Genomic DNA, 23,147 nt, shown 5'->3' with positions numbered 1-23,147 from the left:
GGCCTTTGGGACTGTGTGAGATCAGAGAAAGGGGTCAGCTCAGGTCAAGAGTCTTAAGTGACAGTCTGGGCATGATCCAGAGCTGCAGCCAGCCACGCATGACATTAATGCCAACCCCCAACCATGTGTGGATGTGCCTTGTATTCTGACAAGAGGGTTAGATTTTTGAGGCCAGAGACTAGTTCTTTTTCCTCCTCCTCCTCCCAGTGCCTTCAGAGCAGGTAACTTATAGATTATGAAAAAAAAAAAATAATAGCTGACTGTGGGCATGGATGTGGGATCCCCAGAGAGAGGAGTGGGTAGGTATGGGGCCTCCGTGCTGACACACTGGACTTGCTCTCAGAATAGGAAAAGAAGGAAAGAAGGGAGTCAGGCCGTGTTTATTTTGACAGGAGCTCTGGCAACAGATTTGGGAGGGCAGCTAAAAGGAGGTTTGGGAGGTAGTGCCTTTGTGTCCATGGCTGACACAGAGCTGCCTGTCTTTGCTGCTTTAAGGGCCGTGGTCCATGCAGCTGTAGAGGTAATTCCTGTTGGAGGGGGGTGGGGTGGGGTGGGGACAGGACGTGGGGGGGGGGAAGCGGGGGGAGGCCAGCACTCACTGCCTGGGAAGAGCAGAGGTTGGAATCCCTTACCTCTAGCTTGGGAGGACTCACCCTTAGCCCGAGCATTACTTAAGGCCGTGGTCGGCAAACTGCGGCTCGCGAGCCACATGCGGCTCTTTGGCTCCTTGAGTGTGGCTCTTCCACAAAATACCACGGCCTGGGCGAGTCTATTTTGAAGAAGTGGCGTTCGAAGAAGTTTAAGTTTAAAAAATTTGGCTCTCAAAAGACATTTCAATTGTTGTCCTGTTGATAGTTGGCTCTGTTGACTGATGAGTTTGCCGACCACTGGCTTAAGGGACTGGGCCACTAGTGCCGTTTCTCCTACACTCACTCCTTACGGCGAAGCCAGACAAGCAGACCCTTTGGACAAATGCTACCAGGACAACACAATGTGGTTCTTATTTTCAGTGCAGATTTCCCCAGAGTGATGGTAAGTTAGGTGGAAACTCCAGGTTTCTAGGTTCACAGCACTTTATGCGCGGGAAAGCTGTCTGGGAAAATCAAGCCGACCCGTCCTTGGGCTGTAGGTGAGCCATCCTTAACCGGGCACTTCCACCCTCTGCCTGGGCCACGGGAGCCAGAAGTGCAGCAGCCCCGCCCTCTCAGCCCACGACGAACTGCCCTTCTCCGGCCCACCTGCTAAAGCGGCTCAGGAGGGAGCATTCCGGCCCCAAATCCAATGGAATTATGGAAAATAGCTAAGTGTCAATAGTCGAGTGTCTGGAGTCAGGGGTGATACTGATGGACAAAGAAACCAATTCGGTGACTCATAGGTCATCTCAGCTCTTCCACAGGTGGTCACAGGACACCTGTCCCAAGGGTCCCAGGCGCTGCCTCCTGTACTGGTTACGTCAGACTCACCTGTGGAGCTTACAATTTCGTTGTTGCTGTTACACCCATCCCTGGAGCTTCTGCTTCAGGCAGTCTGGGTGGATGGGTGTTTTTAAGTGATTCTGATGGGTGGCTCTCCTCAGCCCTGCGGGCTTATAGGGGGGAAATACTCAGAGTGAGCCACGTGAGGTCGCTCAGCATGAGGTGGCTTCGGGACGCTGGAGCACCCGCTGGCTCTGCGGTTCTGGGCGTGGCCCCTGGCGTCCAGATCAGTGGGGCCATCCTGGCACAGAGCTGGGCAGAGTGTAAAATACTCTTTCATCTGCCTCAGGAGCATTCCTCCTCCCCTACACCATCATGGCCATTTTTGGGGGGATCCCGCTCTTCTACATGGAGCTCGCGCTGGGCCAGTACCACCGAAACGGATGCATTTCCATATGGAGGAAAATCTGCCCGATTTTCAAAGGTAACGGAAAGGCTGGGGGGGCGGGGTGCCCAGGAAGTGGTGTTCTCCATCCGTGGGGGACCTCTGGAACCAGTGAGGCCTTCGGTAACCCTGGCAGATAACTGGAGTACAGTAGTTAAGCTTTTGACTGCTCGGGTGGTACGAGATTGTTAAAGGGAAACGGAATAAATGACAATGCAAACGAAACAGAAAACATGTTAAAGCTTTAACAGCACGCACACATTTCCTGAGACATGTAACCTTGCAAATGCGAATACATCCTTTACCCACAGTGCCACTTTCCCACCGCCTCCCCGAGTCTCCGGGGAATGAGATGAGTGGCAGCCCCCTCCTGCCAGCCTCCCCCCCTGCGGTGCCCTCCAATGCCCTGTTTCAGTCCTTCACGGTGGCGCTGCCTTTTACACTGGCCTCCCTCACCCTCTGTGCCAGGGATCGGTTACGCCATCTGCATCATCGCCTTTTACATCGCCTCCTACTACAACACCATCATGGCCTGGGCGCTCTACTACCTCATCTCCTCCTTCACTGACCGGCTGCCCTGGACCAGCTGCGAGAACTCCTGGAACACCGGCAACTGCACCAACTACTTCTCGGAGGACAACATCACCTGGACACTCCACTCCACGTCCCCCGCGGAGGAATTTTACACGTAAGTGCCTGCAAGTGAGGGCGCGTGGTCTGAGGAGGGCAGGCCACACACAGCCCTGGGGTCTGGCTTCTGTGAAGGGAGGCCCGGGGCAGGGGTGGCCTCCCTCAGTCCGGCTCTGGAGTTGGGGGACTCTACCTTGAGTGCTCCATAACCATTCACATAGTTCCTGGTTTCATGTGTTCACTGTGTAAGGGGACCTACCCTCTGCAAGAAGATGCCTGGAGTAGGGAGTATTCTTTAATGCTGGGGTTCCGGGCGCTGGCAGCTGAGACCGGAAAGGACAGCGCTGGAGGCTGTCTTTGGGCTGAGCGCGTCTCCCAGGGTTGGTTGGCCGAATGTGCTCATCTCTCCTTCCTGTTGGGCGGAGCCAATCCCAGCTCTTTTTTGTTGTTGTTGTTAATCCTTGCCCAGGATATTTTTCCCCACTGATTTTTAGAGAGACTGGAAGGGCGAGGGGAGAGAGAAGTATCGATGTCAGAGAGACACATCAGTTGCCTCCTGCATGCGCCCTAACTGGAGCTGGGAATCAAACCTGCAACCCAGGTACGTGTCCTTGACTGGGAATTGAACCCGCAACCCTTGGGTGTGTGGGCCAGTGCTCTAACCACTGGGAACACTGGCCAGGGCCAATCCCAGCTCTTGCTGAGGCTTAGTGACCACGTGGTGCTTGCAGTGTAGTGTCCATAGTGTCCATGTCTTCTCTCTCTCTCTCTCTCTCTCTCTCTCTCTCTTTTTGTGAGACCTTTTAACTTTAAAAAAATATATTTTTTAATTGATTTTTTAGATTTGAGAGAGAGAGGAAAGGAGAGGGAGAGATAGAAACATTGATGAAAGAGAAATATCAACATCGATCAGCTGCCTCCTGAACGCCCACCGCTGGGGATGTGCCCTAACCAGGAATCAAACGGGCAACCTCTTGGTGCATGGTCGATGCTCAACCACTGAGCCACCCTGGCCAGGCCCGTGTCTTCTTGGCACCTCCTCCGGGTATCAGGACGCTGTGCTCAGGTCACTGTTCAGACCCTCTCCCAGGCCTTTCTTTCTCTTTCACTCCAGGCGCCACGTCCTGCAGATCCATCGGTCTAAGGGGCTGCAGGACCTGGGGGGCGTCAGCTGGCAGCTTGCCCTCTGCATCATGCTCATCTTCACTATTATCTACTTCAGCATCTGGAAAGGCGTCAAAACATCCGGGAAGGTAAGGAGGACTCTGCTGATCCAGGCCGCCAAGGGGCCCCAGGGCATCTCCAACTCAGAACTCAGTGGGCCCGACAGCCACAGACAAGGGGACATTGTTTCCTTCTACACCAGACACATCCCAGGATGCTCAGTCTCTCTCTCCACCAAATGTTAGAAGGTTCTAGAAATGGGCCAATTCCAAGAACCATGACACGCTTTTTAAGAAAAACGTCTTTAACTCACTGGTAGCGTCACAATGAATAATAGTGGCAATAAGTTGTTGAAAAGCCCCGGTGGACCTTGCTCAGTGGCTCCTTGACTGTTTCCTGCTAGATTCTTGCCCCACTTGCAGGTGGGGCGTGGGTTTGGAGGTAGGTAGCACCACCCAGCGGTGGATCAGGTCCCTGTCTGATTCTGAGGGCTGTGATCTGTCTGCTGCAGCACGCTGCCTCCTACAATCACAGAGAAAAGAAAAGAGGTGGATCTGCTTTCTTGAAGGTTTTCAAGAATAAAAGACACCGACATCCACGTGGTGATGACCAGTCTTCCCTTCCTCACAGGTGGTGTGGGTGACAGCCACCTTCCCCTACATCATCCTTTTGGTCCTGCTGGTGAGGGGGGCCACCCTCCCTGGAGCCTGGAGAGGTGTTCTCTTCTACTTGAAGCCCAACTGGCAGAAACTCCTGGAGACGGGGGTAAGACAATGAGGAAAACGGTGTGCACCTCTCTGTCATTTTACTAAGTGCCGCTAACCCTCCCAATAGGACAGTAGCAGCAACTAAAAATGGGGGTTCCATGGCAGGTCTGCAATGATGCGTTCAATCAGAAATACAAGCCTGGAAAGTCCAGTTGAGGTCCCTGGCTTGGCTTGTGCCCACATGCAGCAGAGAAACCACATCTGTTGGCACTGGCTAGGCGGCCATCCCCGGAACAAGCCTGGCGAGCTGCTGACTTGTGTCTGCACACAGCCACGTGGAGGCACCCCCGTCAGCCCAGGGCCCGGCCTCACCCGGCCTCTGCTGTGTTCCAGGTGTGGTTGGATGCTGCCGCTCAGATCTTCTTTTCCCTTGGTCCTGGCTTCGGGGTCTTACTGGCTTTTGCTAGCTACAACAAATTCAACAACAACTGCTACCAGTGAGTATCAGGGGCCCCCCCAAGCAAAGCTTAAAAGTGGGGTGAGTGTAAGTCAGCCGATCTGGAGGAAGGCGATTAAACCAATGGCCTCAAACCTGGCTGGGCTCGGGCCATGTTGACACTCTGACCCTCAGGGGTGCCGTAGGTCCCTGATCAGCTCACCCTTAGCCACAGCCTCACCGGGCCACTCAGGGGCTGAGAGAGGCCCCAGGCCACTTCCATTTTGCGAGTCTCTGTATATTTAAAAAAATCAATTAAGAAATTCTAAAGCAGGTTTACAAAAATCGCAACAGGCACTAAATGTTTATATTGGACTTATTGTACTTAACAACACAATTATAATGTGATCACTTGTTTATGTATATAGACACAAAAAGTATAATGATTGAGCAATATTTTTTCCCTTTTTTTGTGTGTTTTGTTACTCCTCACCCAAGGATATTTTTTTTCCTTTTTGTAGAGTGCAAGGGAGTGGTGGGGAGAGAGAGAGAGAAATCGATTTGTTGCTTCCCACACTCGCCCCAACCAGGGGCCTGGGTCAAACCTGCAACCCAGACACATGCCCTTGACCGGGAATTGAACCCTTGACCCTTTGGCGCGCAGGCCGATGCTCTAATCACTGAGACACACCAGGCAGGGCTGATTGAACTATTTTGGCCAACACAAAACACCATAATTTTTATGGTAAAATCTTATTTCAGAAATGTTGATAAAAGAAAGTGTTGCACCAATTATGATTTAAATATCACTCACCATCATTAGAGTTGACTTTGTTTTAATGTTCTATCACAGATGGCAAGGTGCAGCAATCGAATTATGCTGCTCATAATTACGGAATTAATTAATAAAAAAAAAGGAATTTACACACACACACACACACACACACACACACACACACACACACACACCACGAGCAATGTGGCCTTGCGCTGGGACACCAGCCGGAAGTCCTGCGGTGAGGTCTTCTATTAAAAGTGTCAGGGTGTCACTCTGGCGTCTTGTAACCTCAGGGGCACATGATGCAAAAGCCTACATCTGAGGCCAAGGTGTCCTTCCGGCTCCCACTTAACCCAGGCCCTGCTTCAGAGCAAACCTTGTTGGAAACCGAGGTCTGCGCGGTGCTGGTTCACATCAGGGCGGTATTTATAGCCACCCTGACCAGCTGTCCTCCCTGCCATGCGTGAAGATAACGGCAGCTTGTGCTTCAAGGCTGGTCCAACAGTCTGAGAGGCCGGGCGCTGGGCGGGGCAGGGACACCAGGATGGGCTTGACGTCCCCGTGAGCTCAGCCTGCTCACCCTTGCCGCACCCCGCACCCCGAGACAGATGCTCCTCAGACTCCTGACTTGGAAATGTCTCAGCCCCCTTGGGTTTTCTGCTCCAGAGACGCCCTGGTGACCAGCCTGGTGAACTGCATGACGAGCTTCGTTTCGGGATTTGTCATTTTCACGGTGCTTGGCTACATGGCCGAGATGAGGAAGGAGGATGTATCCGAGGTGGCCAAAGACGCAGGTAGGACCTCCTTCTGCTCAGGTCCCTTGTTCCCATGGAATTGCTTTGCTGCTCTTTGGAGCTTTTCAATATCTAACGTTTGAATTATTTCTAAATGGTTTTTAAAATTTTTTTTCAAAGATCTTAAAGAAATGTAATGCCTTGGAGATCTCAGCCCTTCCCAGGTGTTCAGGCCGGGGTGGGGATGGGCAGCTCCCCGGACACCCAGTACGGGCGCCTTGAGTACACTATGGGCTCCCCCTCCCCCTCTGTCTCAGGCCCCAGCCTGCTCTTCATCACATACGCAGAAGCCATCGCCAACATGCCGGCGTCCACCTTCTTTGCCATCATCTTCTTCTTGATGTTGATCACACTGGGCTTGGATAGCACGGTGAGTGGATGGGGAGGGAAGGATGGAGAGGAGGGGGGAAAGGAGGAGGCGGAGGAAGGGGAGTGGAAAGAGGAAGTTGTACCCGTTCCTTCCCATCCTGCTTGCCCCCCCCCCCCCACCGCCCCAGGGAACACTCCTGGTGCTCCCCCAGCCCCTAATTCGCTCCTCATTGACTGGGCTTACCACCCTCCAGTACCTCAGAGAGTCATTGATGGGGTGACTGGGAGTATATCCACAAGCACAGGCCAGGGGCTCAGCCTACGTGAGCTGCTATTACTGTGCACGGTCCCGTGACCTGATGGCAGCAGCGAAAGGCCAGGCGAGGTCGCCTGCGTCTCGGTGCCCTGCCGCCCACATCCAGCTCCGCGCCTTGCTCTTAGCGTGGACTGAGTCTGGGCTTGGAGTCGGCGTTTCTGGTGCAGCCACAGGCTCCCCAAGGGACCTCCCCTAAAAAGTCCTCTCCCCGTGCTGTGTTTTCCTTTCCTTAGGGATGGGCTCTAAAGGACTGTAAACAGGAAAAGGTATTTGCAGTGAGGGCTGCTGATCATGATCAGCTTGACTGGTCGCTCGCTCGCCAGTCTTAACCCCACCCTCCTGTTCACCGTCCTAGAAGGTAACCAACCGCTTTGGGCCAAAGCCTCCCCTGTGACCACGTGAGCATCCCCTGTGACCACGTGCGCGTCCCTCTCAGTTTGCAGGCCTGGAGGGGGTGATCACGGCGGTGCTGGATGAGTTTCCGCATATCTGGTCCAAGCGCAGGGAGTTGTTGGTGCTGGGTGTGGTCGTGACCTGCTTCTTCGGGTCCCTGTTCACCCTGACTTTTGTGAGTATCCCAACTCGGCTTTGAGTCAGCCTCCCCGAGGGCAGGCGAACGAAAGCTTCAAGAAGCCATTCCTTTCCTTCCATCCCACAGGTGCCCTGCCTGGCTTTGGGGCCAAAGGGGAGGGAGGCTCATACAAAGCTTGTCATCAAAGATAAAAAGGAAAGTTGTTTCTAGTGGCATCTGTCCGTAGAATCTGGAGACTCTCGGCATTTTGCAGTAAATCCAACTAGATTTCAGGCTTGGCAGCACATCTGGAGAAAAACTAAGGTTTGCTTTTCCAGTGTATATTCCCAGCCCCTTGGGCTGCTTTCGTGGCAATATTGCCCTGATGTCCGGATGTGCAGAACATCTGGAGGCTGGCGTCCCGGGTTTGCAATGTCACCTGGTCTCCTCCAGAGAACTTGCAATGGTGAAGACGTCAGATCCCCTCCAGTGATTTTGTTTTTTTTGTAGCTGAAGCAAATACTGTAAAACGGACATCAGATAAGTACCCACAGATTTCCTAAGCTTGTGTCCTGTCTCAAGGCAGATTTTGCAGATATGAATCTTCAAGCCATGACCCAGTGTCTGTGGAGCTTCGATAGGGTGCTGGGACCCTGAGCAGGGCCCGAGGGACGTATGAGTTAGGGCAGAAGGTGTGACCCATGTACTCGGTGGGTCTGGTATTGTGGAATCTCCCAGATTCAGCGATAGAAATAGAAACAGATAGACGCATCAATGACGAGAGAGAATCATCGCTGGGCTGCCTCCTGCACGCCCCTCACTGGGGATCAAGCCCGCAACCCGGGCATGTGCCCTGACCAGGAATCGGACCATGACCTTCTGGTTCATAGGTCGATGCTCAACCACTGAGCCACACCGGCAGGGCCCAGATTCAGTCTTTAGGGACCGGGATTCTCTAAGGTAGAGTATACACAGTAGGTGTTCGGTAAATTGAAGAAAGTTGAAAATAGATCAAGGCCCATTTGAGTTTGTCTCTTAAAACGTAGTGGGAGAGGGAACACGAAGGGGGCACTCCATTGGGTGGGGAGAGGCCTCGAGGGGTAGAATCTGGTCCACCCTGAGGCCAGTCCAAGAGGCCCTTACATTAGGTCCACGGCGGGACTGCCCAGAATTATCCTTCCTTGAGGCCCCTCTGGGGAGGAGGCAATGCCTCAGGCGACCCCTGACCAGGGCCTGATCGCCTTTGCAGGGCGGGGCCTACGTGGTGAAGCTGCTGGAGGAGTACGCCACGGGGCCCGCCGTGCTCACCGTGGCCCTGATAGAAGCGATGGCTGTGTTCTGGTTCTACGGTAAGAGGCTTCCTTCCACCAGCCACAGCCCTTTCTCTGGCAGCCCGCAGCCACAGCCCGGAGAAGGGCTGATTGCACCGAAGGGCAGGGCGGGTGCGAGACGTCACCTCCTGGCGGGTCTGTGAGATAAGCTCAGGTGAGTGCCTTCCTCAGAAACAGGCCCTCCTCTCCACCACCCTCTCACAGCAGGTCGCTTTACCCTGCGGAGGATGTTTTTCCCCCTCTGAGTTTATTGTATGTATGTATGTATTTACTTACTTCCTCACCCGAGGATTTTTTAAAAATATATTTTATTGATTTTTTACAGAGAGGATTAGAGCATTAGAAACACTGATGAGGGAGAAACATCAATCAGCTGCCTCCTGCACACTCCCTACTGGGGATGTGCCCGCAACCAAGGTACATGCCCTTGACCAGAATCGAACCTGGGACCCTTCAGTCCGCAGGCCGACGCTCTATCCACTGAGCCAAACCCGTTAGGGCTCCTGAGGATATTTTTGCATTGATTTTTAGAGGGAGGGAAAGACAGAGAGAAATATCGTTGTGAGAGAAACACATCGATTGGTTGCCTCTTACATAAGCCTTGAGCAGGGCTGGAGAGGAGCCTGCAACCAAGGTACGTGCCCTTGACTGAAAGTGAACCCGGGACCCTTCAGTCCGCAGGCCGACACTCTAACCACTGAGCCAAATCGGCCAGGGCTTCCCTCTGAGTTCAAATGTTTACCCGGTGGAGACAGGCTGAAGCGGTCCCTGCAGCTCACCCACAGTGGATGCTTACCCTCCTGACTGGCTGTGAGAACTGGGCGGAAGGAACGCAGAGACCCAGGGCCCGGTGAAGGCATTTGCAGGGACCCTGTCCCACTGTCCTATAGAGTAGCCCTCAGCTTCCATTTCACAAGCAGGAGCTCCCCGCAGAGTCCCGAGGCAGAGGTTAGGAGTTTATCTTCTAGGGAGGAGGCAAGAATGCTCCTGTTTGGGTGATCTGCCCTGGAAAAACCGCCTCAGGTCCTGGGATTGAATCTGATAATAACGAAGCCACTGGGAAGGAGCACACACAGCGAGCTCACCTGGGTCCCGTGGCAGGAGTCCCAGGAGCCCCTGGGTGGGGCTGGTGTGGGCACAGGCAATCGAAGTGAAGACAACCAGGTTCAGGGATGCCTCTCTTTATCTTTAAAATCCCGAAGAGATGAATTCATTCTGAAAATGTATTTATTTTCCTAGCTCCTATGATAATAAAACAGCTTTAGAGTGTTTGTCATTGTGTATAACTAGAGACCTGGTGCACGGATTCATGCACTGGTGGGGTCCCTCAGCCTGGCCTGCACCCTCTCGCAATGTGGGACCCCTCGGGGGATGTCGGACTGCCAGGTTCGGCCCGATCCTCACAGGCTGGGCAGGGATTGGGCCGAAACCAGTATCCGACATCCCCTGAGGGATGTAGTAGTGCAAGAAGCGGCAGGCAGCCGGGGAGGAGCCCAAGCCCGCTGTGCCTGCTGCCACCGCCGCTCAATAAGCTCGCTGAGCAGTGCTCCCACTGTCGGAGCACACTGACCACCAGGGGGCAGCTCCTGCGTTGAGCATATGCCCCCTGGTGGTCAGTGCACATCATAGTGACTGGTCAAATGGTCAACTGGTCGCTTAGGGTTTTATATATATACTAGAGGCCCGATGCACGAAGATTCATGCAAGAATGGGCCTTCCTTCCCCTGGCTGCCGGCACCACCTTCACTCTGGCCCAGAATCGCCTTTCTGCTCCAGCCCGGAGCCACCTTTCTGCCTTCCCACACTGCCCAGAGGCCCACCACACCCCCAGCCGATGGCGCCTGTGCATGCACATTGATCCGCCATATTTGTTGGGTTAATTTGCATACTCACTCCTGATTGGCTGGTGGGTGTCACGAAGGTACGGGCAATTAGCATGTTACTCTTTTATTAGTATAGATATAGGTATAAAGAGGGGGGGAGGTTTTGAGTTGCACGTGAGTCCACTTTTTAAAAAAGAAGTCCTCCCCACCTCCTCGGCAATTCACACGACAGAGTTCAAATGTGTGCACCACTCTAGACCTGCCCGAGGTATTGCCAGGCTCTCTCAGGGAAGCAAGCGCAGGGCACCCTTCCTGCCCCTTCTCAATTTCTCACCAGCCAGGGTCTCACTTCTCACTTCCATGCCAGCTACTTTGACAGAAGAACCTTGATCGGGCTCTGCCAGGTGGCTGGGCCGTGCCGTGGTTAAAATGTCCTCTTGCAGGTTTCCCGTACATGGTCATAAGGTCCAAGTCAGTCCCTGTTGAGCGGGTTCGTCATTCCTAACTAAATCATAACTTTCTTTCCCACAGTAGCAATAAAATAAAATGTATGCTGAGATCTTAGAAAGGCAGTGTGGGCTCCAAGAGGGGGCTTTAGGTCTCTCCCAGAGGCCCCCTACCCACCCTACTCTATGCAGAAAGAACTTGCTTGCTCTGAAATGCAATTCTGGGACAGGTCCCTCCGTCCCACTTTCAGACCAGATTGGTGCCCTGAGCCCCTCACGAGACATTTCAGAGCTGCTCCTCTCTCTGAGGGACCGGACAGCCCACGTCTTCTCGCACTGATCCGTCTCTCTCTCCCCGGCTGGTTGCAGGCATCACCCAGTTCTGCAGCGACGTGAAGGAGATGCTGGGCTTCAGCCCCGGATGGTTTTGGAGGATCTGCTGGGTGGCCATCAGCCCTCTGTTTCTCCTGGTGAGTTGTTATTTCCCTCCTCCTTCCGGCTCTGGAGAAAGACCCGCTCAAACACTTACAAGAAATAAATCCTATCGAAGTGAAACATACACCAAAAAGGGTCCATTCCATGCAATGTTATAGAGTGAGCCCACTTTTGTAGCCAAAAATCATACCAAGAAGCAAAACGATGAGCTGAAGCCCCTCTGTGTCCCCTCCCAGTCACCGTGCCCCCCGTGGCTAACCACTCTTCTGACTCCCACCACCATAGCGTCATCTGGGCCTCGGAGGCCTTATAGCAGGCGTCCTCAAACTACGGCCCGCGGGCCACATGCGGGTGTTTTTGCCGTTTTGTTTTTTTTTACTTCAAAATAAGATATGTGCAGTGTGCATAGGGAATTTGTTCATAGTTTTTTTTTAAACTATAGTCCGGCCCCCCAACGGTCTGAGGGACAGTGAACTGGCCCCCTGTTTAAAAAGTTTGAGGACCCCTGCCTTATAGCTTCCTTCCCCTGCTCAGGGATCATGATAAACAACGGTTATTCAACAGTAAGCACCAGGCCAGACGTGGAATTACTTTTAACCCTCACTACAATTCTGTGACATAGTATAGCTCTAATACTCCAGTTTACATTTAAGGAAATTGAGGCTTAGAGACGCTAAGTAAAGGGTCTGAGGTCACAGACAATTAAGAACTGTTCAAGGCTGGGGAAGGATTTGCTGGGCTGCTCATGAGGCCCTGGGCAGGGTCCTGGTGATTTTGTGTCCATTTTCCTTTCTTTTTTTAAAATATATTTTTATTGATCTCAGAGAGGAAGGGAGAGGGAGTGAAGATAGAAACTTCAAGATGAGAGAGAGTCACTGATTGGCTGCCTCCTGCACACCCCACACTGGGGATCGAGCTCACAACCTGAGCATGTGCCCTGATGGGAATCGAACAGTGACCTCCTGGTTCATGGGTTGATGCTCAGCCACTGAGCCACGCCGGCCAGGCTTGTGTCCATTTTCTTAAAGACACCCCCCACCCCCCACACAGGTCCTCACGTATGACCTGAATCCAAAGTAGAATCTACTTATGGCCGAAGGACCTGGCTGAGAAAGTTCGGGTTCAGCGGTTGCCCATTTGCCAGGACGTGTTCAGTGGCCACAGCATCTTTGCTGCACGTGCCCTGTGTTTCCCTGGTGTCCGTCTGAAGGAGATGTCTGCCCGACGATGGAAAGCACCCTGCTAGCACCCCACGTGCGCTCTGAGGTGCCTGGGGGAAAGCCACGCCGTGCACATCGGCGGGACTGCTGTCCCAGTCTCTCATGTGCCTGTAGTTTTATTTGGGGAGGGGGAGCTTTTCTATCTTTTAGCGCCAGAAAGATTATTAGACTTCCTCCCTCATAAGCTTCAGCTTATTGAAGCGTCTGGGCCATCCATTTTCCTTAGGACGTCTCTGCCTTCCCCCTCTTTGAAAACAGCCCCTCTTGCGATCTGTTTGGACTTTCTCAGGGAAGCCCTTTATTGTCGGTACTTTTTGTACAGCACATGAGTCTATGAGATGGACGGCATGCTCCCCTGGCCTTCTCAATGCTGCCCGCGCCTCTCCCAGAATTCCTCCTCGGGGGTTCCCAAACCTGAGCCAGCCGAGCAGCAGGAACGCCCAGTGGCCCTGGGCTCCAGGGTTCCCCTAGAGCAGTGATGGGCAACCTTTTGAGCTTGGTGTGTCAAACTTCGCCAAAAAACTGAGCATAACACGGGTAGTGTGTCACTTTGAGGAAAAAACATTATTTCGCAAATGTTTCATCCTCAGGAGCAGCAAATGTTTCATCCTCGGCATGCGGCCGCGTGTCATCAGAAATGGCTACGCGTGTCAGTGCTGACACGCGTGTCATAGGTTCGCCATCACTGGTCTAGGGCCTAGACCTTGCCCGGCAGTTCCTTATTGCCTTATCAGCTCCCTGTCGCTTTCAGATACATTAGAAACATATCCATTTTAGAATCCAGAAACGGTAGCTGTTTTCAGCAAGAGGGTTGGTCTGAATCACCTGCCTGACATTACTAGAAGTCGAAGTCCTGACCTAAATGGGTTATTAATTTACGTTATTACCAGTGCTTCTATGTAATCTACTTAAATCCTTTCATTTGTTTTTCAAAGGAAGGAGAGACACTGGATTAGTTTCTTGAGGGAAGAAGTCGTGTTTGTTTGTTTACTTCAGCAGTCCCCACACAGGCAGGAAATGTCCAGGGCTGAACTTTGGGAGAGGCAACTGAGGCACTCAACAAGGACATAAAATTTAAGGGGCACCCAAAATCTCAGCAATCAAGATAAATGCTATTTTTGTTGTTGTTGTTGTTGTTGTTAATCCTCACCTGAGGATATTTTCTCCATTGGTTTTTTAAAGAGAGAGTGGAAGGGAGAGAGGGAGGGAGGGAGAGAGAGAGAAACCTCAATGTGAGAGAGACACATCAATTGGTTGCCTCCCACTCATGCTCCGACTGGGGCCAGGAATTGAACGTGCAACCCAGGCACGTGCCCTTGACTGGGAACGGAACCTGAGACCCTTTGGTGCACAGGCCTATGCTCCAACCCCTGAGCCGCACCGGCCAGGGCTGTAAATGCTATTTTAATGCAATATTTTTTAAAAAACCTGAAATTAATGCCAAAAAAAATCCCTGATGAACAAAATACCAACTTTAAAACAGAGTCAGGATCCAACCCTGCACTGGGATGACTTACCTCACTCCCCTCACCCTAATCTGGCCGTGTCAGATCCTGTCTTTTTAACATATTGCGCTCAGATATTACTTATCTTGATTCCTGAAATTTTGGCCCCTTTAAGTGTTGCGCCCGAGGTTGAGTGCCTCACATCTCAACCTGATCCTGGCCCCAGGCTTTTACTGTTTTCACTTCTGTGAACTGCTGGGTGTCTGGCGGGCTGGGCGAACTCCTGCTGTACTGTGTTTTGGTGTCCAGCAAAACCTATGTGCAGAGCTGGGTTCAGACACATTACTCATAATTCCTGTGATGTCCGCTTTACTCATGTCCTGTAGAGGCAAGTGCTCCAGGGCACAATGAAGAGGAGGCACATCTGTCTTCCACTTCTGGGTTTACTTAAACAGATCCCCTGCTCTGGGCTTTTTAAGGCTGCTTTAGGTAAACAGTGAGTAGCTTACTAAAAATAATCTTTCTCACTGAAGCCAAGTTACAAAAAAAGAAAATATTGTCTATGAGCAAGGAGAGCCTGGGACGTGTAAAGGGGTGAGGCTGGGATGTGCGAAGGGGTGAGGCTGGGAGGTGCGAAGGGGTGAGGCTGGGAGGTGCACAGGGGTGAGGCTGGGACGTGCGAAGGGGTGAGGCTGGGACGTGCAAAGGGGTGAGGCTGGGAGGTGCACAGGGGTGAGGCTGGGACGTGCGAAGGGGTGAGGCTGGGAGGTGCAAAGGGGTGAGGCTGGGAGGTGCGAAGGGGTGAGGCTGGGAGGTGCAAAGAGGTGAGGCTGGGAGGTGCGAAGGGGTGAGGCTGGGAGGTGCGAAGGGGTGAGGCTGGGACGTGCGAAGGGGTGTCTGAAACAACGCGTCCTGCTCACAACAAAGGCTCGAGGCCTCCCTGAGCTGCACTGGACTTCACACATGACGTCACGATGAGAGGAGTCACAGCAGGGATGGCTCCTAACCAGACCCCCCTTTCCCTGTTCCAAAACCACCCTTAGAAGCCACGTCTGGAGTGAGGAGAGTAAGCCCAGAGAAGGTTTGCGATTGGCGGCGCTCCTGTTTTGCAAGCTTCCTCCTGGGCTTAGGATAACACTGTTCAGGAGATGGATGTGTGTTTAACAATTTCCCATTCTATTACCTGCAGACAAAGGAAAAAAAGAGATATAAATAGATGCGTAACCACACAAATAATTTACATTACTGTCTTCTTTATGACTATGAAATAAAATAAAATTAAATCAAGAGCAATAAGTATTTGGCCACAGTGGTTACTAGGCAAAAACCGATACGTACGCTCTCTCTGGAAACCAGACTGAAATAAGAAAACTCATCAACGGAGTGTTGGGAGCACACCGTGGAATTTTTCTCGGTCAAATTTTTCACTGAATTTTCAAGGAGAAAGCATATTAAGTTGCTTTTTCCTTCCATTATCCCTTCCATTACGGGGGCCTGTGGCAGGCAGTCGTTCATGGTTGGGACGTCTGGGGGCACAGCCAGCCTTTCAGAGAGCCCAGCTAAGGCGCTGAATGCAGAGAGCAGAGAGCTCTGGGGCAGGGAGAGAAGGCGCACAGACCCAGGAACCTCATTCTCTCTCCTGGACAGAGGTGCCTTCCATCCGACCCAAACCACCGCAGCCGAGCAGTGCAGGAGGACACGGGAGCACAGCAGAGACAACAGGAGGCCCTTAGGCTGGCAGGGGCCGTGGAGGTCACACAGCTTATTCCTCCCCAGTCCGATAAGAGGGACCCAAACCACTTCTGGTGTCTGCTGATATATTCCCCTTTGCCCTGAAGGGGGTGCTGTAACCCCCTTAAATAACAGTCTGAGGTCTTGGCACCCCCACTCTCATCCCATAAACCTCAAATCAACACTGTAGAGGTTGAGGTCGGGGGTCAGGAGGAAAGTCAAGATAAGCACCTGGCTCTTTTATTTTGCAGTAAATTAGGCACAGAAATCGGTGCGTTTCGTGTGTCAGAGTTCAAGCTAAGATACTGCACACAGTTTGGGAACTTCCTGAAAATATCTTAGCTTTGCATTTGGCGTTCGCGGTATCAGAGCTGTGTCTACACAGATACCGCTAAGATGTTTCATGTTTCTTGGAATTTCTGTTTTAGTTCATCATTTGCAGTTTTTTGATGAGCCCGCCACAGCTGCGACTTTTCCAGTATACTTATCCTCACTGGAGTATCCTCCTGGGTTACTGCATAGGAACCTCGTCTTTCATCTGCATCCCCACATACATCACCTACCGGCTGATCATCACTCCAGGGACATTGAAGGAGGTGTGTGCTCACTAGTGTGTGTGTGTTTGTGTCTGTGTGTGTGTGTTCAAACTGGTAATTGGGGAGAAAAGGATTCTCTTATTATGTTCTATTCAAAGGCAATAAGTCCACCACATAAAATTCACCTTATAGCCCTAACTGGTTTGGCTCAGTGGATAGAGCGTCGACCTGCGGACTGAAAGGTCCCAGATTCGATTCCGGTCAAGGGCTTATACCTTGGTTGCAGGCACATCCCCAGTAGGAGGCGTGCAGGAGGCAGCTGATTGATGTTTCTCTCTCATCGTTGTTTCTAACTCTCTATCCTTCTCCCTTCCTCTCTGTAAAAAATCAATAAAATATATATATTTTAAAAATTCACCTTATATATTTATACTAGAGGCCCAATGCACGATAATTCGTGCAAGAGTAGGCCTTCCTTCCCCCAGCTGCTGGCACCAGCTTCCCTCCGGCCCCGGCTTCAGCTTCGTCCGGAATGACGCCCAGAAGGATGTCTAGTCTAATTAGCATATTACCCTTTTATTATTATTGATAACTTATACTGTGTAGACCTCGCACGGCTGCCACTGTCCTCTTAAGACATTTCCCATAACCCTCAAACCAACAGTGCAGGAAGGAGCTGGTCATTTGGGAGCACCTTAGTGTACAGCGTGGGGTGTATGCAGTGTCCTAAACTTACCAGATAACTCCTTTGCCTCCTGCTTGCCATTGGCATCAAATCAGTGGTGCCTGGGGCAATACACTAATTTTTATTTAAGTAGAGATTATGGTGGAAAATGTCCCTGATCATTTCTCTAACAGCAATGTAACAAGGGCTATTTTGAAAATCATCACCAAATAAGGATGTTGCCATAACATCATAGTTTTGGCTCAAGCCATTGGAGTAAACAAAAGAAAATTGCCATTAGAGCAAGACTCATTTCAGTAATGAATAATGGGTATAAAAAATTAGTAACAGAAACTTACAATTTGCATAGAATTTGTATATTTTTCAAAGCATCTTCATGTAGATTATCGCATTTTGTCATCAAAATACCTTGTGAGGTGTCCTAGCCGGTTTTGCTCAGTGGATAGAGCATCAGCCAGCAGACCAAACAGTCCCAGGTTCAATTCCGGTCAAGGGTTCATTCCTTGGTTGCAGGCTCCTCCCCGACCTGGGCCCTGGTCAGGGCGTATGCAGGTGGCAACCAATCGATGTGTTTCTCTCACATCGATGTTTCTCTCTGTCTTTCCCTCTCTCCTCCACTGTCCCTAAAAATCAATGGAAAAATATCCTCTGGAGAGGATTAACAACAGCAAAAATAATAAATAAATTAATAAATAAATAAAAAATAAATAAAAATGCCATAGTCTTCAAATTTTTAAAAGAAAAATACCTTGTGAGGTGGATTGGCAGGTGTTCTTAGCTGACAAAGATACTGAGGCTAGGAATAATGCTGCTCAAAATGTCCCTATTTTAGTGACTTGTCCAAGGATGCACAGTACAGGGAGGCTCAGAATCCAAGGCTCCTGGTTCTTGGTCCCATGCTCTCACTTTAGTTGCAGCTTCTCTTTTGTCCTCAGTTTGCCCTTTCATAGTTTGCTGATGTAGAAATTGGTGCGAGAGGTTAGGGAGAGGCGAGTTGCCATGTTTTATCCGATGTTGCTAGAATTAGTAGTTCAGGTCGCTTCCTAGTTCGTAGGTGGGTGCTTTCGTAGGGGATAAGCTCAAAGGGGAAGCGTGGTATTTGGGGAAAGCTAGAAGAGATGGTACTCCATAATGAGCTGAAAACTGAGATGGGCTGGTCTGAGGGCCCTAACAAGCAAAACCCAAACATGAGACCAACGCACTCATCTCCCCAAAACACTTTATAAGAAACACGAGGCAAGAGGACATGAGGCAATTAAACATCAGCTCTTCCTGAGAACGGAGTTCATTTCTTTGTCCAAGTAGGAAAACTGAATTCTAGGTGAACAGAACTCTGTAAGGAGTTACTAATTTCCTACACCCAAACCTGTCCTGTCACTTCTCATTCCTCCAAAGGGCCTTGAACTCTGGTGTTGCTTGAAACACATGCTCGGACCCAATCATTGAATTTGTTTCTTCAGGTTGTCCTTTATGGCAATTGTGGAGGGTTCCCTGGCTCTCTTGACTCAAACCCAGAGGCCAAGGTCAGGGGTGGGAACTCAGTTTAATAAATGTCAGTATTCTTTGGGCACAGACTGCACCTCAAATCTTGGTCATCTTTCTTGCAAATTCCCCACAAGGATATGCCACCCAAAGGTGTATACTTAACAGAGCTCAGATCCATCAGTGATAGTGGTAAGGCTGGTTGTAGGGCCGTCTTCGCCAGAGGCCACGAGAGAGGGAACAGTGAGTTACCGGTCAAGGAGGACCAGGAGGGAGAAGACCTGGTCAGCTAGGGCAAGTTATTCGCCTTCTCGTGGCCTTAAAATGTGCTCGTTGGACTGGATTAACATTTCCCAAATGTTCATGTTTTTTTTAAATATATTTTTATTGATTTCAGAGAGGAAGGGAGAGGTAGAGAGAGATAGAAACATCAATGGTGAGAGAGAATAATTGATCGAATATCTCCTATACATCCCACACTGGGAATGGAGCCCACAACCCGAGCATGTGCCCTGACTGGGAATCGAACTGTGACCTCCTGGTTCATAGGTCGACGCTCAATCACTGAGCCACGCCAGCCAGGCCCAAATGTTAATATATTTTAAGGATCAGTTGTCCCAGGGCTTATCAGTAGGCATTTACTGCTGGGGGAAAAGGTTATGTAGTCAAAAAGTTTTGGAGAATGCTGGGTCAAGGCAAGTTGAATAGGTTTCTTTACTGCAGGACTTCCCCAAGCTTTAACATGCCCACATGCATCTTAGTCTCCGAGAGCGATAAAGCATGCCATGTTTTTTTGCCAAGAACACCAAGGGACTGTAATTATTCGTGAATACCATACTTGATGGCCTATAACATTCTGTCTGTGAGGGAGGGAGGCTTCCTATGAAGTGTTAATATGGTAAAAAACATAAAAGACAAAGAGAAAGGTAAGTTTCTTAACTCTTGTGGGCCCCGGGCCATACACCAGGTAGGAGTTTGTGGAGCCACCACTTGCCCACCTGTAATTTGGAGGATATCACACCCACCTGCAGCTGGAAGTCTCAAGGTTGGAGTCATCAACTCCATTCGGTCATTCACAGAAGCCCCTGGTACTCTGCACAAGATCCTGGTCCCTGATAAGTAAGCATCCAACAGTGATCCATTTCTTAGATGATCGCCTTGCAGAAGGCCAGGGCTGGCACATTTTGAGAGTCTTAGTAGTCTGGCCACTGGAATGCTGCCAAAATATGAAAACAAGGGTGGGCCTGGCATACTGGGGGAATCAGCAGCCAGAGGGGCAGCAGAGTAGGTCGGTGGGGGCCAGGGTGCAATGTGGTTCACTGTACACCTCTGTGCTTTCTTCTCTTTCTGTATATCACTTGAGATGAGAGTGATCTGTGCCCAGTTCCCAATTAGCAAGATATAATTGTGTAATCAGGCTACATATTCCATTTAATCGGCTTACATACTTCTGTCTAATCAGGTTACATGGTCATACATCTTCGGGGAAGGATGGTTTGTGAAATGTTGCTTTCTATAACTCCACATTTCAAAGCAGCTGGTAGACACTGCAGGAATTCCTTTGTAAATGGGCTTCCTGTGTGAGATTTCAGTATTTGAATATTAAGATCATTAGGAACACAACATGCACAATTTTGTGAATTTCATTAACTATGAGAATGGCACTTTTTGAATTCCGTAGGCCCTGCTCATCCAAGAAGAACTTCTAGAACCAGGAAATAAAAAAAAAGATTGAGGGGGACTAATGTATTTATTTATTTGAGAGAGAGAGCGAGAACATCGATTTGTTGTTCCACTTATTTGTGCATTCATTGGTTGTTTCTTGTATGTGCCCTGACCAGGGATCGAACCCTCAACCTTGGTGTATCAGGATGACTCTCTAACCAACTGAGCTACCAGGCCAGGGCCATGGACTATGTTCTTTTTAATCCAAAATAAGAAGGACAACTAGTAGAGCTTCTCCTAAAATCAGTAAATCAAAAAAGGCTTTCCGATCCAATTTTGCCTGCTTACCGTAGTCAGACTTTGCCATCAAAGATTTTACGAAGCAACTTCACAAAGATTTTTCTAAGCCTCTGCAGCGCTGCTGTTTTTCCTCCTCCGCCTCCCCAAGCTGCTTCATGTCACCCCGATGCTTTTACAAGGCGAGCTGTCCGTTGCATCCACAAGCCCAAGCATATTTTAGATCTGCCTTAAAGCTTCTGTGTACCTCAGCTGTTTCTAATGTAAAAGTTCCCAGCTTTTCCCCCGTGAGGAGCACTATGTCAGAATGAGATTACTTTAGGAGCGATTTCAATGGTCACATCTTTTAAAATGCAATTATGTGATGAGTTGCACCCTGGTATGAACTGACCAGTATGCCTTTACGGGTGGACTCATTAAATCAGTAACACCCTGGCTGTTACATGGCTGACGGCACAACACGCTCTGCCTGTGGTGTGTATGCAGGACTGAGGGCCGGAGGGCGCCAGGACCCAGCACTCACTCTGCTTCCCGAGCCCTGTGGCCACATGAAACCTCCTCCTTCCAGAGAAAAAGAAGTTTTCCTAGGTCTTCAAAAGCATGTTACTGAAGGCCGATTTTCTCCCTTTCGGGATATAATGACTTTGCTAATTAGTTTACAGATGCCTATAGCTCCCGAATATTCCATTTCAATTCACCCTTGAGAATGAATAAATTAGGAATTCCTTTGAGACTATTCCAACTTACTATTAAGTGCCATTAAAATGCTATTTAAACTTTGTTGTAATATCTTTTCAATACTGTTAAATCACAAGAATGTTTATAACATGATATTTTCTTCCCCACAGCGTATTATTAAAAGTATCACTCCAGAAACACCAACAGAAATTCCCTGTGGGGACATCCGCTTGAATGTCGTTTAAAAGGCTTCAACGAGAGGAGAGTGAGTGGCTTCCCCACCTCCTCTTCCTCCAGCTCTGACGAGTCGAGTCGCACCGTCTTCTCCCTCCAAGTGAATGAGTTTCCAGCTAAGCCTGACAATGGAAGGGCCTTCTTCAGAGAGACACAGTCTCCAAAGACTATGGTGCCCAGACTCTCACGGCCTCCAGCCATCTCTTCCTGTGACATCTCCTGGACACGTTACCATGTTAGACTCTGGGATGCAGCCGAACTGGACGATTTTGGATGCGTGAGGGTGTGTATGGAGGTGATGAAACCCGCCATGTAATCAGTTAGGACTAGGTTTAGAATCAAGTCTGTGAACGTCTACTGTATCATTTCTCGTTACGATCCTTGGTATCTGACATCTGTTTGCTTCTAAAGTCCTCATTGTCCATGGATGCATAAGCCATGTAGGAGAAAATGGGGATGCTGTCTTGCTAGCCATTTATTTTCTGAGTAGCATAGACTTTCATTGCTGGATCTACTAGACCCCTGTAACCCATGTGCTGCTGTGGAGTCAGGAGAGGAAAATATAAGAAACTAAACTGAAAACTAATGTGAACATGTGTGTCTCTGTGTACTGTTGTTTCAGCGTATCCTTATCTTTATTCCAATACTTGCGGCCCATTCCGAACGATTTGCATTTCCACTAATTTTTCTTACACCAACCAATTCCACCTACTCAAATGTGTATGAATGTTATTATTTGAAGTATTTAATTACTACGGGATGTTCTGCCACCTTCTCCCTTTTCCAGGGACACTACTTGAGCCCATACACCTTTCTTTATGGGCCAACCTTTGCTGAACTTTGTCATAATCCTGTCTCTCTCTGCTAAACGTTTTGTCAGCAAAGACTATGCTACAACCTGCCATCCTACAAGTAAAGTAATAAAAGCAAAACAGCCATATGCTAAGTGAGACGTTATAGACTTTAAAGCCATCATGGAAATCATACATTATTTAAAATGCAGGGAGAGTTAAAAAAAGACTAAATTAGGAAGGTGAGCCTAGATAGTACTTGCTTGAGAAGCATGTTAGAGAATGGAATTTATAACTCCAAATACGAAAAAGGAAATGTTAAAAACAGGAATATCTCTGCCCTAACCGGTTTGGCTCAGTGGATAGAGCGTCGGCCTGTGGACTGAATGAAGGTCCCGGGTTCAATTCCAGTCAAGGGAATGTACCTTGGTTGCGGGCACCTCCCCATTGGGGGGTGTGCAGGAGACAGCTGATCGATGTTTCTCTCTCATCTATGTTTCTAACTCTCTATCCCTCTCCCTTCCTCTCTGTAAAAAATAAATTAAATTAAAAAAAATTAACAAAAAACAAAAAAAAACAGGAATATCCCTATACTGTAGAAAGCTTTTCTGGTCTACTTGAAACAGCCTGAATTTTTTCTTCAATATCAGAGTTAAGTCATTGATTTTTTATTAAAACCTGTTGTATTTAGTTCCATGGGAGGACTATTTCAAAGCCCTAAAATGTTTTCTTATTTTCTGTAGTATTGCTCTTTTCCCTCCTTACTTAACTGTCTCTAAATTTTAATGAGAGAACAATACTTGAAAGTTCAGATAACTACATTAGAGGCAGAAAAAAACCTGG

At 49.7% G+C, this 23,147-nt stretch overlaps 1 protein-coding gene across 1 annotated transcript in view; it reads left to right on the top strand.

The window, feature by feature from the left end:
• SLC6A4 (solute carrier family 6 member 4) overlaps positions 1 to 21,660 on the top strand; it is a 37,050-nt gene extending 15,390 nt beyond the window's left edge. The window contains exons 3-14 of the mRNA XM_079798872.1: positions 1,765 to 1,899; positions 2,329 to 2,548; positions 3,605 to 3,743; positions 4,285 to 4,419; positions 4,755 to 4,858; positions 6,242 to 6,369; positions 6,627 to 6,739; positions 7,431 to 7,562; positions 8,755 to 8,854; positions 11,475 to 11,575; positions 16,365 to 16,532; positions 21,450 to 21,660. Coding sequence (XP_079654998.1) covers positions 1,765 to 1,899; positions 2,329 to 2,548; positions 3,605 to 3,743; positions 4,285 to 4,419; positions 4,755 to 4,858; positions 6,242 to 6,369; positions 6,627 to 6,739; positions 7,431 to 7,562; positions 8,755 to 8,854; positions 11,475 to 11,575; positions 16,365 to 16,532; positions 21,450 to 21,524 — 1,550 coding nt within the window. The 3' untranslated portion in view covers positions 21,525 to 21,660. The remainder of the gene's footprint in view (positions 1 to 1,764; positions 1,900 to 2,328; positions 2,549 to 3,604; positions 3,744 to 4,284; positions 4,420 to 4,754; positions 4,859 to 6,241; positions 6,370 to 6,626; positions 6,740 to 7,430; positions 7,563 to 8,754; positions 8,855 to 11,474; positions 11,576 to 16,364; positions 16,533 to 21,449) is intronic.
• Positions 21,661 to 23,147: the final 1,487 nt, after the last annotated feature.

This window comes from Cnephaeus nilssonii (genome assembly GCF_951640355.1).
Source record: "Cnephaeus nilssonii genome assembly, chromosome: 19".
NCBI lineage: Eukaryota > Metazoa > Chordata > Mammalia > Chiroptera > Vespertilionidae > Cnephaeus > Cnephaeus nilssonii.
Note: the sequence above shows the minus strand (reverse complement) of the source record. Positions and strands in the feature narration are given on the sequence as shown.